Genomic DNA, 15,825 nt, shown 5'->3' on the forward strand with positions numbered 1-15,825 from the left:
ATTTGCACGAAATTTTTCAGATCGATTGTATGAGTTATTGCGCACCAATAGATGCGCCCTTCTGTCAGCTATCACGTGAGCTCTTAAAAAATGGGGGTCGTCACTGTGGATTTCGAACGGCAGCGCTTTGAACGCCGCCAGGCGGAGAGCGCGCGGCCCCGCCGGGCGGTACTGCGGGCTGCCTACCCGGCCTCTCCGTAAGGCGCCATGTTAATTTTGCACCTTTTAAACTTTTTTCCCAAGGAATAAAAGAAATGCCTCTGCGGGTCAAAAGCTTTCTTTTGGCCTCAACTAAAAGTGGGATGAGTGTGATTGTGTTCGAAAGATTTGCACACTCATTTCACTTAGACTTGCCACCGGACCCAGCGGCAAGTCTAAGTGAAATGAGTGTGCAAATCTTTCGAACACAATGACACTCATCCCACTTTTAGTTGAGGCCAAAAGAAAGCTTTTGAACCGCAGAGGCATTTCTTTTATTCCTTGGGAAAAAAGTTTAAAAGGTGCAAAATTAACATGGCGCCTTACGGAGAGGCCGGGTAGGCAGCCCGCAGTACCGCCCGGCGGGGCCGCGCGCTCTCCGCCTGGCGGCGTTCAAAGCGCTGCCGTTCGAAATCCACAGCGACGACCCCCATTTTTTAAGAGCTCACGTGATAGCTGACAGAAGGGCGCATCTATTGGTGCGCAATAACTCATACAATCGATCTGAAAAATTTCGTGCAAATTGCGAATTTCTGATTTTGAACGTCAGTGTCCAATCAGTTTATAGACTCTGTAGGTCGCAGTTTTGATGCCAGGAAGATGAAACCAACGCCAATCTACTCTTCCAAGTCTTCCCGACGCTCCGCCGTTTCAACCGCGATGATGCGTCGCCTAGTTTTTGATTTATAACCGATTTTAACTGTAAAAGCGGCGGTACCCCTGGCAAATATGCAACCCGCTTTTTCGGATGGTTCCCGCTGTTTCCAGGTTTGGCTCCAAGGCTTATCTGAGAGAGGAGGTTAAAATCTACCGATTTCCGAAATCAGATCGCTCCGAACATGTTTTGCACATTTTTGGTGCTTAACCACCGAGCTAACGGGCGCAGCGAGCCTGAGACGCCTCGCCCGTCCGTCCGTCCGTCCGTCTGTAGGCGGTTGCGGCCATGTCGCCGTGCCACCGAGCAACAAGTGAGAAATCCACGCCCCCCGCGCCGTGGAGTGCAGTGGCGTGGCCTGCCAGTGGCGTGGCGTGCCAGTGGCGTGTCCTGGCCCGGCGACATTCCCCGAGATGACGGCGCACTTCTGATCCGAAGACGTCCGTCGGGGGGAATTACTCCGACAATTACTGCCGTGACGTCAGCTGTTGTTGTTTTTGTGTCTTGTTGTTGTTAGTTTGGGAATGCAGGCAAATGATGCACGGGGTGCGTGCGGCGCGGCGCGGCGCTGGGCGTGGCCGAGGAAACGCGACGCAACGCGCTGGGAGTAGTAGAGTGTGGCGGCGGGGCCCCGCCCCTGGCTCGGCCGGCTCGGCTGCCTCGGCTATGAGGAGGATTTCAGCAAATTATTGCTTCCCTTTGTTCTGCTTTGCTTCCCGGCTCGTTTTTCGCAGTGTGCGAGGGGCTGCTTTGCTGCTTACCTCGGCACGTCGCGCTGTGAACGTGCCTTCGCTACCACCAGGCCCGGCCGCCTCGCCCCACGGTGCTCCGCGCAGCTCCGCGCCTCGCAACGAAACGGCCGAGTGAAAAGAACAGGGCAGGCAGTGACACAAATACGCCCATTAGTTATTGAAAGTGGCGCGCAAACTGCTGCTCGCTGGTTCGACTAAAAAAGTAGACGCGTCTGAGACAGAAATGGAGATCGCTTTTAAAGACGTTACTGCTTCCCGCCGATGCTTTCTGACTGAATAGCTTCCTTGGATTTAGCATGACAAACGGCATGCGTAACACGAAAGATGTAAATCCAGGAGCCTCCAGCCGGGGCGGCCCCGCACTGCAGTTCCCGCGCTGAGTTTTTGGACGGTAGCGTAGCGGTTCTGCGATGGCGGCGCTGCTTGCCGCGCTTGCGGTACCGGCGGCTACCTCTGGCAGTGCCCCAGTAGCCTTCACTTGGCTCATGATGCCGACCGATTTTTTTCCCTTCTCTTTCCCTCTTCCTTTTTGTTGTCTTAATTCATCCACTAGAGGCGGCTAGCTTGAGTTCCCCTTGCATTCTGTTTCGGCCTGAAAGCCGAGACGGTCACTCTACACCTCCAGCAAGCGGCCTGCCCGCCCCGCCAAGGCGTTCCGGGCGGCACCGCGCAACACAAAATACTCGCTGCCATTGTTGCTGTGTCCCAAAACAAAACATAAGAACTGCGGCGGGCGATGAAAAGCAAGTTAAAGAAACAGCACTCCCATGAGCCTTCTTTTATAACGTCCGCCTCAGACGCACCCCGCACGCACTGCTGTCGCGAGTACTACCATGAAGGTGCCATGCCATGCCTCCACATCAGGCTCATGGCGGAAGTACCGTTCGCGCTGGATGCGGTCGGGGCGGGCTGGCCGGGCGGGCCGCGGGGCGGGTCCGGAGCCCGGGCCATCAAAGAATTAACAGGAGACTCCAGGTCGGCCGCCGGCCGTGCCTCGGCGCGGGGAGCCGATGCAGGCCGAAATGAAAATCGCGATTTCTCGAAAACGGCTTGGCCAAAAAATTTCAAACTTGGTAGAGAGACTGGGAATAGACCGGGCCCGCCCCCGGTGCGGTCAAATCCGGCCCGACATTGCCTGTTTGCCTACTGGCGTGATCGGCTCGAAAAACGAAGACCGCCGTATCTCGGCTCCTGGGTACGATATCGAAAATCGGGCTATGTAGCGTTGTAGTCCAACTCGTTCCCTGCCGCCTCTCCAAATTTCAAGTCAAAACCTTGAACGGTTTGGCCGTAGTTTACTAAACGCCGAGAGGAAAAACGCGACTTTTCGGCGACTGGCGTGGCGAAGGCAGGCTGGAGGCAGGCAAACAGGCCTGATCAAGGGACCGGCCCCCGAAGTGCCCCCTCCGCACCTCACCCGCCCCGCCCGCCCTGCACTGCACTGCCAGACTGCCATTGTAATGCGCCCGGCCGTCTGGGGCTCGCGCCTGCCTGGCGGCCGGGGTGCATCCACGCTACCTGCTCTAGCATTGTCACTGTCGCACTTGCAGTGACAGACGGCACAGACGAAGAAAGTAGCAGTCGACGTCTGGGATGGCTATGCGGATGCTACCTTTGGCTCCGGCGAGGAGGCGCGGTGCGGTCCCAGCCGATTCCGAGCCAGCCGGCGGCAAGGCAGAAAAGTTCATCAGAAACTGGCTCAAAATGACACGTTTTTCAACATTTGATCCAAAATGCGTTTCGAACCGCGCTGATCAATTCTATACCCATGAAAATGGTTCAATGATTTATTCTCAAAATTGTCCTAGCAACTTCTCGTTTACACCCATCTTCCTAGTTTTTTGAACTGATTCCGCCACTTTCCGTAAAATATCAATTTTCCGAAAATTTCAAAATTTTTCATGCGCACCTAGTCCCTTTTGTTTGGCTTGAATGGGGCTGGGTTGGGATGGGCAGGCGGGGCCACGTGCCTGGCTCCAACCCTCGAGCAGGTATATTGCCATCGCCAAACAAAGGGAACTAGGAGCGCATGTAAAATTTTGAAATTTTCGAAAAGTTGATATTTTACGGAAAGTGGCGGAATCAGTTCAAAAAACTAGGAAGATGGGTGTAAACGAGAAGTTGCTAGGACAATTTTGAGAATAAATCATTGAACCATTTTCATGGGTATAGAATTGATCAGCGCGCTTCGAAACGCATATTGGTACAAATGTTGAAAAACATGTCATTTTGAGCCAGTTTCTGATGAACTTTTCTGCCTTGCCGCCGGCTGGCTCGGAATCGGCTGGGACCGCACCGCGCCTCCTCGCCGGAGCCAAAGGTAGCATCCGCATAGCCATCCCAGACGTCGACTGCTACTTTCTTCGTCTGTGCCGTCTGTCACTGCAAGTGCGACAGTGACAATGCTAGAGCAGGTAGCGTGGATGCACCCCGGCCGCCAGGCAGGCGCGAGCCCCAGACGGCCGGGCGCATTACAATGGCAGTCTGGCAGTGCAGTGCAGGGCGGGCGGGGCGGGTGAGGTGCGGAGGGGGCACTTCGGGGGCCGGTCCCTTGATCAGGCCTGTTTGCCTGCCTCCAGCCTGCCTTCGCCACGCCAGTCGCCGAAAAGTCGCGTTTTTCCTCTCGGCGTTTAGTAAACTACGGCCAAACCGTTCAAGGTTTTGACTTGAAATTTGGAGAGGCGGCAGGGAACGAGTTGGACTACAACGCTACATAGCCCGATTTTCGATATCGTACCCAGGAGCCGAGATACGGCGGTCTTCGTTTTTCGAGCCGACCACGCCAGTAGGCAAACAGGCAATGTCGGGCCGGATTTGACCGCACCGGGGGCGGGCCCGGTCTATTCCCAGTCTCTCTACCAAGTTTGAAATTTTTTGGCGAAGCCGTTTTCGAGAAATCGCGATTTTCATTTCGGTCTGCATCGGCTCCGCGCGCCGAGGCACGGCTGGCGGCCGACCTGGAGTCTCCTGTTAAGAGACCCCCTCTCCCGGCATAAAACGTATTTCGCCTCCATGTGCATGTGCAGCCGTCTCCCTGAAAGGAGCGGGAATTAAAGTGCTATCCCCATACGTCCACACGGGACTGCCCCCCCCCCCCCACACACAAACACACACACAACACACACACACACACACACACACACACAAACGGCGGGAAGCGACAGGCTGCGCAGGCAACCCTTGCTTGGCACAGGTGCGCGCCGTACACCACGCCCCCCCCCCTTTCCCCCTTATCCTTTCACTACTTCATTTCGTCGCCAGGCGCTCCGTTTTTAAGGACTCATAAAAGGGACAGCCGGTCACACTTTCCCCAGCAGGCGATCGGCCGGGAGGGCGTTCTGCTGATCTAACGCGCAACTCATTCTGCGGCGAAAGCCGTCTCGTCTCGGCTCTCCGGGCCCTCCGCGGCCAAGCGCCACTACACCGGCAGCAGCGGGCCAGGCAGGGCCTGGCTGGCCTGGCCAGGCCGGGGTCGTGCCCCTGAGGGGCCTGGAGGGGCCACGACCAAAATCAAACTATGGGCCGCACTTGGCCCTGGAGAAAAAACGAATGAGTCCTCCGAACGACGCTCGGATCTGATCCCCCCCCCCCCCGACCCACCGCACATCAATACAGAAGGCGGGAGGCACGCGTGTTGCAGTATGTTCGCCACCGAATCAATGGAGCTTTGGTCCCCGTCTTCGGCGAGGACAAACCTTCGGGTACTACGGGGCGTGGCGGCGCGGCGTGGCGTGGCGTGGCGTGGCGGCGTGGCGTGGCGGCGTGGCGTGGCGGCGTGGCGCGGCGTGGCCCGCCCCGCCCCGCCACGCCACGCTCGGCCGAGCGCAAGTAAAGCGATTCTGCCGAATATCAATCGAAGCGGCGGCGCGCGAGATTCGGAGCGCGAAGCGGCAGCAGCGCCGCGGCGCTTTGCGGTGCCGCCAACGCCACGCCGCGCCCCGCCACGCCACGCAACACAGTGCGGTTATCCATTCACAATAATTAATTTCGTTCGTTTCCGCGGTCGGAGCGCGCCGCGCGGCTCGCCACGGCCCGGCGGTCTGGACTGCCCGCGGCAGAAGGCGACGGCCTGTCCCTCCAAAATGCTGCAGCGTCACTCCGCTTTCCTGCCCGCGGCCTACCGGGGGCCGCACGGCGAGGACGACGACGTGGACGGGGCGTGGGACAAAAACAACAAATCTGCACAGAAAGGAGAAAGACGAGGAAGGAAGTGTAACGAGGAAACAATGCGGGGAAGGTGATGATAGGGCAGCGCGCCGATTTGCTGCAGCCAGTCGTCCAAACTATCCATCATCGGCAGGGCCGGGCCGAGGGCAGGGCCCTGCGCGGGAAACGGTCGCAGGAATTCGAAAGGACTTTGAAAAGGCGCGCCAGAGTGGAAAACAAAAACAAGCAGCGCGGGGCGGGGCGGACGACCAGCATGTCGCCCTGTCGGCCCCCGTGGTCGTCCCGCTGGTCTGGGAATTCAATATCCAGCGAGGCGCCACGGCGTGGCAGTGGCGTGGCAGTGGCGTGGCAGCGGCGTGGACGTGGAGTGCTCGGAGTGCCGCGGCGCGGCGACCGCACCGTGCACTATGCAAAATGGCCGGCGCTTTCTCCGCCACTGCAGGCCTGGACTCCAGGCCGGACTCCAGGCCTCACGTAGCCGGCATCGTAATGAAAACTGGAGCCCTGGATCACATCAGGCGAGACCGCTCGCCGCGACGCCGCGACGTCGCGACAGCCCGAGCCGGGGCGCGCGATGATCGCCTAGTCGGGTCCAAGGCGGTGCTTACTGACGTACTACAGCTCCTGAACCGTCGCGAGGGAGGACGGCGACAGCACCGCCTTGGACCTCCCCGCCGACTCCCGCGCCACCGAGTGCCGCACACTGCAGACCACTGCAGTCGCTGCAGCCCGACAGATGACCGCCATTTCCATACAATGATGGGAGCCGGGGCTTCAAAACGCCGCGGTTTGCGACCTGGGAAGCATCAGCGCCTCGCAGCGACAACACGGACAAAAAGGCGTTTGTCGCCCAGCAGACTGATTCCGAGGATCGTTTTCGTCGCTCTGTCTCTCTCGTACTCATGGGGCGCCCCGTACAGGTGCGAGAGAGACAGAGCGACGAAAACGCCTCTCGGAATCAGTCTGCAGAGCGCCACCGCGGAGGGGGAGGGGAGGGGAGGGGAGGGGAGTCCTGTTAGGCCGCGGCCGGGCGATGAGCCAACCGACCGGCCAGCTAGGCAGCCGACGCGGCCGCCGCCGAAAACACGCCGCAGCCGCTGCGCTACTGCGCTACCTGACGCGGCGACGGCGACGCGGCCCGGACGCCACCGGAGTCAATGCACCTGGCGGTCCTGGCTCTAGTCCTGGCCCGGCGCGCTGCAAGGACGACGGAGGAGAGGATCGAGAGGACCCGCAGGGCCCACAGGCAGGGCCCGCTGTCGCCCAATTTACAGTCACAGACAGACAGGCGGACAGACAGACAGACAGGCAGCGGGGAACTAATTTGATCGCCTGACAGCAGGTGGCTGCATTCAGGGTGACCCGAAGCACGGCGGCGGGCAGCGGACGGACAGTACAGCGGCACCGCGGGTTGCGTAGGCCGAGCGGTGAGCAGGCCCAGCAGGCCCAGCAGGCCGAGCCGAGGCCCGGTCAGCGCGAATAGCGAATCACGCCGGAGTCGCCGTGCGTGACGGGACGGGCCGACGGGACGGGCCGGCGGGCCGAGCCAGCCCAGCACACCACGTGACCGGGCCTCCAGCAGCCTCCAGGAGGAGGGGGTGCACGCCGTGCCCACCGTGCCCCAGCACCAGCCAGCACCAGCCAGCACGCCGGCCGACAACAACCAGTGCAGCGGCAGCGCGGCGGCGTGCGTGCTCCGCGCCTACTCCGTCCACTCGGCCGAGACGGGCCGGTTTAGAATTTCGCCGACGAGCGCGTGGGCGGCGGGGCTGGCCGGGGCACTGGCGGGGCGGGGCGGGGCGGCGACAGCCCGACACCAGAAAACGACAGCGGGGAAAAGGGTGCACAGGCGAGGCGCGGTGTGGGGTGGGGTCGATTGGTCGATTCGTGACTTGGGCCGTGCAATCTGGATTTGGCGATGCACTTCATCTTGTATGCGTCTCGCTGCCTGTCCGACCGTCTCTGTGTGAGAGAGAGAGACAGATTCGGACGGGGGAACCCCCTTCTTCGCCGCGCACTGGTGGCCCGGTGGCCCTGCCTAGCCCTGCCCAGCCCCCGTTCGGCTCGACGGGCACACCGTGAGAAAGACGGAGACAGACACAGAGGGACAGACAGGCGTGCTGCCAATTCATTAGCCTGGTCGTTCCCACACATTCGTCCACCGAAGGCGCAGCCGGCGCAGCGCAGCAGTGTGTGTGCAGTCGACTGTTTACGTTGACGCCTACTGCTGATCGGGAATGCCCGCCCGACCGTTGCCTCCTCCCGAAAAATGCATTCGCTGTTGGCGTTCGAGTGCTAAACGGCAGCGCTAACCACGCAACGCCCTCGCCGCACGGGAGCTTCGGCTTTCGGCTCCAGGTTCCCCCACTGGTTCCCATGCGCAGCGACGCAGCGCAGCGCGCGGAAATGGGAAAGGCACGAGACGGAATACACACCAAAATCTACCTGAGCCTGCCAAGCCTGGCAAGTGATATGAAAAGGCGGGAGTGGAGAGGCGGGGCGGCGGGGCACGGCCTATTGAACATTTTTACTCGAGGGTTTCGGTAATGCGATTGGAAGGCGAGCCCTCGATAAACATGCCAATTAGTGCGGCTGGCGCGCTGGCGCTGCTGGGCTCCGTTTCGCTCATATTTATGGTGGCCATCCCGGCCGGGCAGGCACACTGTGGTGGCCAGGCCACGGCAGGGCAGGCCGACGCCGTGCGCCTCTCCTAGCCATCAAAAGATTAGCCAAGCCGGCGGCCAAATCCCGTCCGGCGGCCCTCGGCTCCCTTGGCACGGCGCTTGGCGCTTGGCTAAGGAGGGGCCCAGGCCGCGCCGGCGCGAACAATACCCCGGCATTCCGCCGAAACTCGGCGGCCACCGCGCCAAGCGCCGCCAAGCGCCAAGGGTGCGCCAAGCCCGTGTCGGACGCAGAGAATCGTCGCTGGCTGCCTCTTTCGCACTCCTGGGGCGTCTCGTGTGGGTACGAGAGAGACAGAGACGGCGCTGGCCGGCCGTCGGCCTGCAACTTCACTTCACCCCGCCTCCAACGAGAGCCTCTGTCCAGCGGTTCAGCGCACGGCACGCCGCCCGCCGATGAAATACTGAAATGCTTTCGCGCCGGTCGGGCGGCGGTCCAGGACCAGGTCCACGAGTACCTGGCGGAGGCGGCGTGCCCGGCGTGCCCGGCCCGGTCCGCGCCCACGCCCCAGGCTGCCCCGGGTCCGGCGACCACCATCTTGTTGCCTACATCTAAGTAAGAAACAAGACGCAAGAAAACGTAACCACCGCTGCCGCCGCCCCGCTCGGACGGACGGACGGACTCGAGAGGCCCAGAAGAAAAACTCGATTAGGAAAAAATAACAAAAGATATAAAACAGTGTGGAGGCAAGTGCACTGCCGGGCCGTCGGACTGGGTCCGGAGAGGGCGGCGTTCCCCTCCCCCCCCCCTCCCGCGCCCCTCCAGGCCCCTCCAGGCCCCTCCGCCTACCTGCCCTGCCCCCTCCTCCTACATCTCACCTGCCTCCTCGGTCCCCAGAACCCCTTCCCTTACCTGGGCTGCTGCCCCCCCCCTCTCCCCCCTCCCCGACCGGGGCCCCGGGCTGCCTCATCCTTTTGTTACACAGTCCACATGATAGAAACGAAAACTCTGAAAAGAAACGCGGCGAGATAAGCCCGACAGACATAATCCACTTTGTAATGGACGCCACGCCCGGAGTGTGAAGTCAGGGAGAGATAAACGCTACCTCCGCAAAAAAAGAAAAACTCTTTCGGAAAAGAGCAACGGCGAAAACGTCCGGCCGTCCGGCCCTCATGTTGGGCCGAGCTGCCGTGCTCGGCGCGAGCTCTGAGGCTCACCTTGTAAGGAAGCGATGATGAGCAGAAGGGCTCCAATGCGCTCCATGGTCGCTGCAGGCCGAGAAGCACTCACAAATTCCACAACGGGTTGCGTTCGCACAGACACAATCACTCGCGTCGGCCCTGGAGGGACAGAGAGGCTCTATCCCAGGCGCTGCTGCACTTCACTTTTATATCCAACCAAAAAAAAGAGATCACTCGAGGAAAACCGACGGTCCTGTCGGTTTCCGCACACGGCACCGCGCACTCGCGATAACTCGAAAACGCACTGAGATAAGGTCCTTATCACAACAACGGGGCTATCAGTTCAGGCAAGCGTCATACTCCACAGGTGTACACTCGCCACGCCGGCAAACTGTCCGCAGCGCGCACGGTCCGCGTACCACAGGGCTTCGAACAAGACTGCCGTTGGCGCCGCGCCGCCGGTCCCATTCGACTCGGCTCGGCTGCCTTCGGGTGGCTTCGGCCGCCGCTCGGCCGCTCGGCTCGGCGCTGTTGCGGCCGGCTGCCGCTGCGAGCGCGCCACGGGTCGGGCCCGTTTGACGCTCTGCCCGCGCTGCCCGCCCCGGTCTCCCGCCAAAACGCTCTCAATGCCCCATTCGCCGAAACTGCTGCGTCTTTCGAAATAAAACGACGCCGACACGGCTTGCGCGCCGCTGCCTGGCCGCTCTGCCTGGCCGCCGCCCTCGAGGGTGAGCCAAGCCACTGGACGAATCGGAGCTGCTCACGGGGAAGACCCCGCTGCGACCTGCTTCGTGTTGCGCCATCCGAGACACAGCAGACTGATGCTCTGCTTTCGCCGCTCTATCTCTCTCGCACTCGTGGGTCGTCACTCAACGGTACGAGAGAGACAGAGTGACAAACAGTGCCCGGAATCAGCCTGCAGGACGGCGATGAAGCCGAGCCGTCGGCGCTGACGCGCAGACGTCTGGTGTGTGTTTTACAGTGTCGCGTCCTGTTTTAATCCAAGAAGGTGCTCATTCCGTGCCTAGCGAGGGGTGACGCGGCGCTGCCCTCGCCGCGGCAGTGGCATGGCGGTGGCACAGCAGTGCGGCACCAAGCAAGCCCACGGCACCCCTACCCGTCGCGGTCGGCTGGCGCGCTGAGGTACGGCGGCCCTCCCGCCCTGCCGGCCCTCCCCCGGCAAACCACAACAAATGAAGCACTAAACAATAGGACGACCGCACTGCCGGTAAGGCATGGCGGGGGTGGGGGTGGCTTGCCGTAAAGTCCTTCCCTTCAGAACGCCTCGCGGGCAAACACTGCGCCCGCCGGCCGATTCCGAAACGGTGCTCTCTCTCAAACCTGTACGGAAAACATGAGAGAGCGAGAGAGGCAGAGCGAGGAAAATGAGTCTGAAGCAGAGCAAGCATGGTCCGCCGCCAGGCCCGGCAGTGTGACGGCGCGACGCACAACACGCCGGGACCTGTCGCCGCTCGGCGGGCCGACGCCGGGCCGACGCCACGGCTCTGTGGAGGCGTCCCGTCCCGGTGTGAGGGCAGCGGCAGCAAGCGGCAGCAACGCCGTGGTGGCTCTGTTAGTATTCGTTAGACGATGGTGCGGGCTGTCTCTGCGTGGGAGACCGTGCGACCATGGCCAGCTGGGTGCAACGGTGCGACCGCACGCGAGTGCGCGAGGTAGGCAAACCTCGTAGGCAACCGCAGACTGGTTCCGAAAGTCGTGTCTCTGTGTCTCTATCGCACTCATGGAGCTGTCCGTAAGGGAGCGAGAAGGACAGAGCGACGAACCGTCGGCAGGCAACCCGCGGCGGGCGCGCGCGGGGGCGGAGCAGCCCGCCCAGTGTGGCGGTGGCGTGGCAGCAGGGACGAAGACAGAAGTGCGGCCTGCACGGCGGCCGGTCAGATGCAGTCGGATAAAGTCATTTGGGCGGTGCTTCTAAATTATGCGCATGAGAAACGCATAGAGAACGCTGGCGTGTGTGTATACCAGTGTGTTCCGGTGTGAACACAGCGTCCAGCTGTCCGCGCTGGCAGCATCAGCATGGCATGCTGGCAGGGACTAGGGACTGCCACGAGCCGAAATGACACGACGTATACTGTATAGCGAGGGGTTTGTCCCCAAGACTAGTACATTCCTACGTACCTCCTGCATGAAATTTATCCAGAGGAGCGTTCAAACCACTGCCAGCTCATCTGATAAAAACGCATGCCAAAGTCGATGGGTAGAACAACTAGAAAAAAGGTCCCGGAAAAAGCACGCTAGAGGCGGGTTCCAACTCAAACGCGCACCAAGGGCGCACCCTTTCGTTGTGACGTGGGCGGCGGGGGCCAGGGCGCGCAAGAGCGGCCAGAGCTCGGCACGACACGGCACAGCGGCGAGGCGTCTGGAATTCGAAATAAAAGCACGCGGGCCGGGAAGGGGACACACGTCCAAGGAGGGCCCGTCAAGGAATGTGTTTAAACACGGCGATTCGCACATTGCGGTGCTCGGTGTGGACAAACACACACTCACACACACACACACATATGCGGCGGCAACACAGCGCCCCCAACAAAAGGCGCGGCCGGGAAATTTAGCAAATAAGCCGTCCTCTCCTCCCCGCGCGCACCGCGCGCGAATGCGCTGTTACGCAAACATTCTTGCCGCGAACATGTGTGTGGGTGACGTCACCAACTCCTTGCCCGCTCCACCCGGGCTCCACCCCACACCCGCACCCTCGGCGCTCTGCAAAGTTTGTTCCTTAACACGCATGCACACTCGCACGCACACAAACTACCATCCATAAATGGGGGCGCGCGTACGGCCGGATCGGCCTCAGCCTCAACTTTTTCACGCGCAGTTGTTTCGTTTCCCCTGATATGTTCGGTGTTCGACCCGCCCGGACCGCCTGGCTCGCCCGAGCGCAAACTTGGTCGCGCCTAAATTAATAGGCGCGCTACACGATTGCCAACTTTTGCTTTTACGCAACAGGTGCGCGGCGGAGCCAGGCTGCCAAGGCTGGCCAGGCAGGCGGAGCGCGCAGAAGTGGCAAAACTGCGGAACACGGCGCTCAAGCGACCGGGACGGTGCGGCCAAGAGGATGGTGGTCATGAAGAGACTCGGTTCGCACCCTCACGGGATGACTCATGAGTGCGAGAGAGAGAGAGAGCGATGAGAGCGTCGGAATCGTCTGCAGCAGCGTCATCATCACCGGACTGACTCTGACGGCATTCGAGTGAGCGGCGTTAATCGACTGGGGAAATAACCAACCTGCCCTTGCTCGCGTATTTAATTTCATTCTGCAAAGTGCCCGCCCCCAGCCCACCCCCGGCACGGCCCTGGCCGAGGCCCCGGCCACCCTGGCCCGCCACCCAGGCCAGGGAGGGGAAGGGGGAGGGGAAGGGGGAGGGGCAGGGCATCGCGCTCGTCGCCAGTCACTCGTATTTTGATTTTGATTTTCCCGCTCCCTTCGCACACTCCGCTTCGCAGCTTCGCAGCCGTCCGTCCAATTCGCTGCGAAAGGTGGCCAACTTTGCGGCGTGGCGAGTTCGAGGGGTGACGCGAGGCGGCCAGGCAGGCAGCCAGGCAGGCAGCGCCGCGGGCGTGGCGCGTGTTTCGTGTTCGGGCAGGCAGCGGCAGCAGCGGCAGGCAGCCTGGCTGCAAACTGTGCATGGTTTCCTTCATTACCGCGACACGGTAAAGCTCTCACGGCCGTGCCGCGCCGTGCCGCGTGCCGCTGCCCTGGCCGTGCCGTGGCCATGCCTTTGAGACCAGCGGGGCAGGCGGCTCGGCCTGCCGCGAGGCCCGCCGCCGCCGCCCCCGCCTTCATTAGACGCACTTCGTCACCCCGCCGCCGTTTTCGCCTTCTCGTCCGCCGGTTTTTCGGCAGCCCCTCCCGGCTGCCATCTTGTAGTGCAGTGGCCGCGTCGCCGCGTCGCCCAGGGCGCTTCGCTGGCTTGGCGCTTATTGCCCATCGCCGGCGCCGCCAGCGCGAATCACCGCCGAGCACAAGGTTGCCCGGACGACGGCGGGGCGGCAAGGCGGGGCGGCAAGGCGGGGCTCCATGGCGGCGTGCTCGGCTCGGTGCGCCGCCCCGCAAAAAGCTCGCCCCGAACACGCGTCTAATTGCGCAGACTCCCGCCAAGCTCTAGCGGCAGGGCCGAATGGAATGGGCGAAACGGATGAAAATCGAGGGTCGCGCGCCGTGTGATTCCGGAGGGTCGTTTCGTCGCTCTGTCTCTCTCGCACTCCTGGGGCGTCTCGGAAGGGTGCGAGCGAGACAGAGCGACATCCTTCGTGTAGGCGGCTGTGCGGAGGGCGGGGGTCGGCCACGAGAACATCTTGGTTGGTGAGGGCGAGATGGCGAGATCGCATCGCGAGTTCATCGGGGCAATTCACTCGGAAAGACAAGCAGAACTGCTTGCGCTGCAACACGAGTAAATCTCTCCGCGATTCGGCTGGAAATGGTTGGCCCGGGAACCGCCGGGAACAACAAACACACGCGTGTGCTCCGCCACCGATCCGCCACCCCCGCAGCACTCAATCCGAACGGAGGTTTCGACGCTCTCTGTGTGAAGCGCGTTGCGTGGATTGCAAGGGCAACGCACCCGGTGATGAGGGGCCATCGTGGTGGTATGCCAACCCGCCGAGCAAGAGCTCTGTTTTTCAACGAATGACGTCACACTTGTCTAAACCTGGTGCGTTCGAACGCACCACGCCGCACTGCCGCGCACCCTCGCCGGACTTTCGGCTTTTCACTGCACCCCGTCGGCAAAGATTTGATCAGCGCAGTGCCTCGCCGAGGATGGCCGATACGCGGGCCGATGGCTCTGGGGTCTGGCCCGGGGCTCGCTCTGGGGGCTCTGGAGGGTGCGGCCCGCGGCCGGACAGGCCGGACGACCCCGGCACGCCGAGGCACGCCGAGGCACGCCCCTGCCAGGACAGTTAACGCGGTCATTTAGGCCGGCCGAGCCTGGAGCGGCGGCGCGTGCGCGCACCCCCGACGACGACGACAACATTGCAATCCGCGCCGACCGCCTTGACAGTGGCGAAGCGCGGCACTGCCAGCCACTGCTGAGCTGATGCGAGAAATGACGTGCTCGCAGGGCGCGGTTTTCCCGTTTCAAATTAGCCTTGATTTCCCTGGAGGAGGCGCGCGGCGGGAAGCGCGGAGAGGAGAGGGGGCGGCGGGGGCGGCTCTTGCCGGGGGCCTTGCGGTGTAGTGCCCGCGCGCCAACGCGGCCATCCTCTTTTTCTTCTTCTTCTCGGCGCGGACGGCCAGCTGCCCCTCGCGGTGTGGCCAGTGTAGTGACTCTCCCTCCAGGACACTCGGAAAAATAAAAACAAAGTTTTCGGGCGATAGCGTCGCTGCGATAGACTCTCTGAGATAGCGCGGCCCGCCCCTTGAATCCAGCGGCCTGAGTCGCAGCGCGCCGTGTCCAGTGGGGATGACGTAATGGATGGGCGGCCAAGGGGCGCGGGGCGATGCGATGGGCGGTGCGGTGGTGGTGCCCCTCCGCCGACGGCCCCGACGGTCGCACGCGCGGCCACGCGGCCAACGGCAAGGTCCAGCCATTGACCATCCCTCCAGCGGGGCCCCATCCCCATGTGAAAAGGCAGCGCGGATGTAGCGAGGCACCCTCTCTCGGACATGCTGTGGCTTGTGCTGTGGGGCCGTTGAAAGGGCCGTCTATGGCTTTTCAACACCAACAGACGCAGCAGCGACTGATTCCAAGAGTCGGCTCGTCGTTGTCTCTGTCGCACTCGGGCCGTCAGCACGGCAAAACGAACCCTCTGAATCGTCGCCGTGGCCGTGGACCCCGTTGCAAGGCGCAAGGCTCATCACCGTGGCCAAGGAGGCCTCGGATTAGGAGAGGATGTTCGGGAGGTCCCCGCCGGGCCCCGCCCCGCCCCGCGAGCGTCAAAAGTCAACATCTTTAGCCTAATTTATGAGCCCAGCAAGACGCGCACAACCGCACGCGGTACGGCGGGTCGGCAATCGCTCCCCCGCGGCTCGTCACTTCGTCACCGCGTGTCAGTCCGTGTCGCGCGTCGCCGCGCCGCCCACGGAGTGACTGCCAGTCACCGGCGGCGCAGGCAGGGCTCTGTCTCCCTCGCGCCCGCGCCGCTCGCCCTTTGAGTGCGAGAGAGAGGCCCTCCCCCGGCGTTCTGCTCCCCGCCGGCACCCGCCACTCGGAGAGCCAATGGAAAGTGAAAAGGTCCGGACCGCGTGCCGCGCCGCGCGGAGGGCTGGGCTAGCATAGGGGTGAGCGGC

At 62.2% G+C, this 15,825-nt stretch overlaps 1 protein-coding gene across 1 annotated transcript in view; it reads right to left on the reverse strand.

Annotated features, from left to right (window-relative positions):
- Positions 1–10,025, reverse strand: part of LOC117641479 (fasciclin-3) — a 182,979-nt gene extending 172,954 nt beyond the window's left edge. The window contains 1 exon segment of the mRNA XM_034378844.1: positions 9,612–10,025. Within this exon segment, the coding sequence (XP_034234735.1) occupies positions 9,612–9,657 (46 nt within the window). The 5' untranslated portion in view covers positions 9,658–10,025.
- Positions 10,026–15,825: the final 5,800 nt, after the last annotated feature.

This window comes from Thrips palmi, unplaced genomic scaffold (genome assembly GCF_012932325.1).
Source record: "Thrips palmi isolate BJ-2018 unplaced genomic scaffold, TpBJ-2018v1 HiC_scaffold_15, whole genome shotgun sequence".
In the NCBI taxonomy this organism is placed as follows: domain Eukaryota; kingdom Metazoa; phylum Arthropoda; class Insecta; order Thysanoptera; family Thripidae; genus Thrips; species Thrips palmi.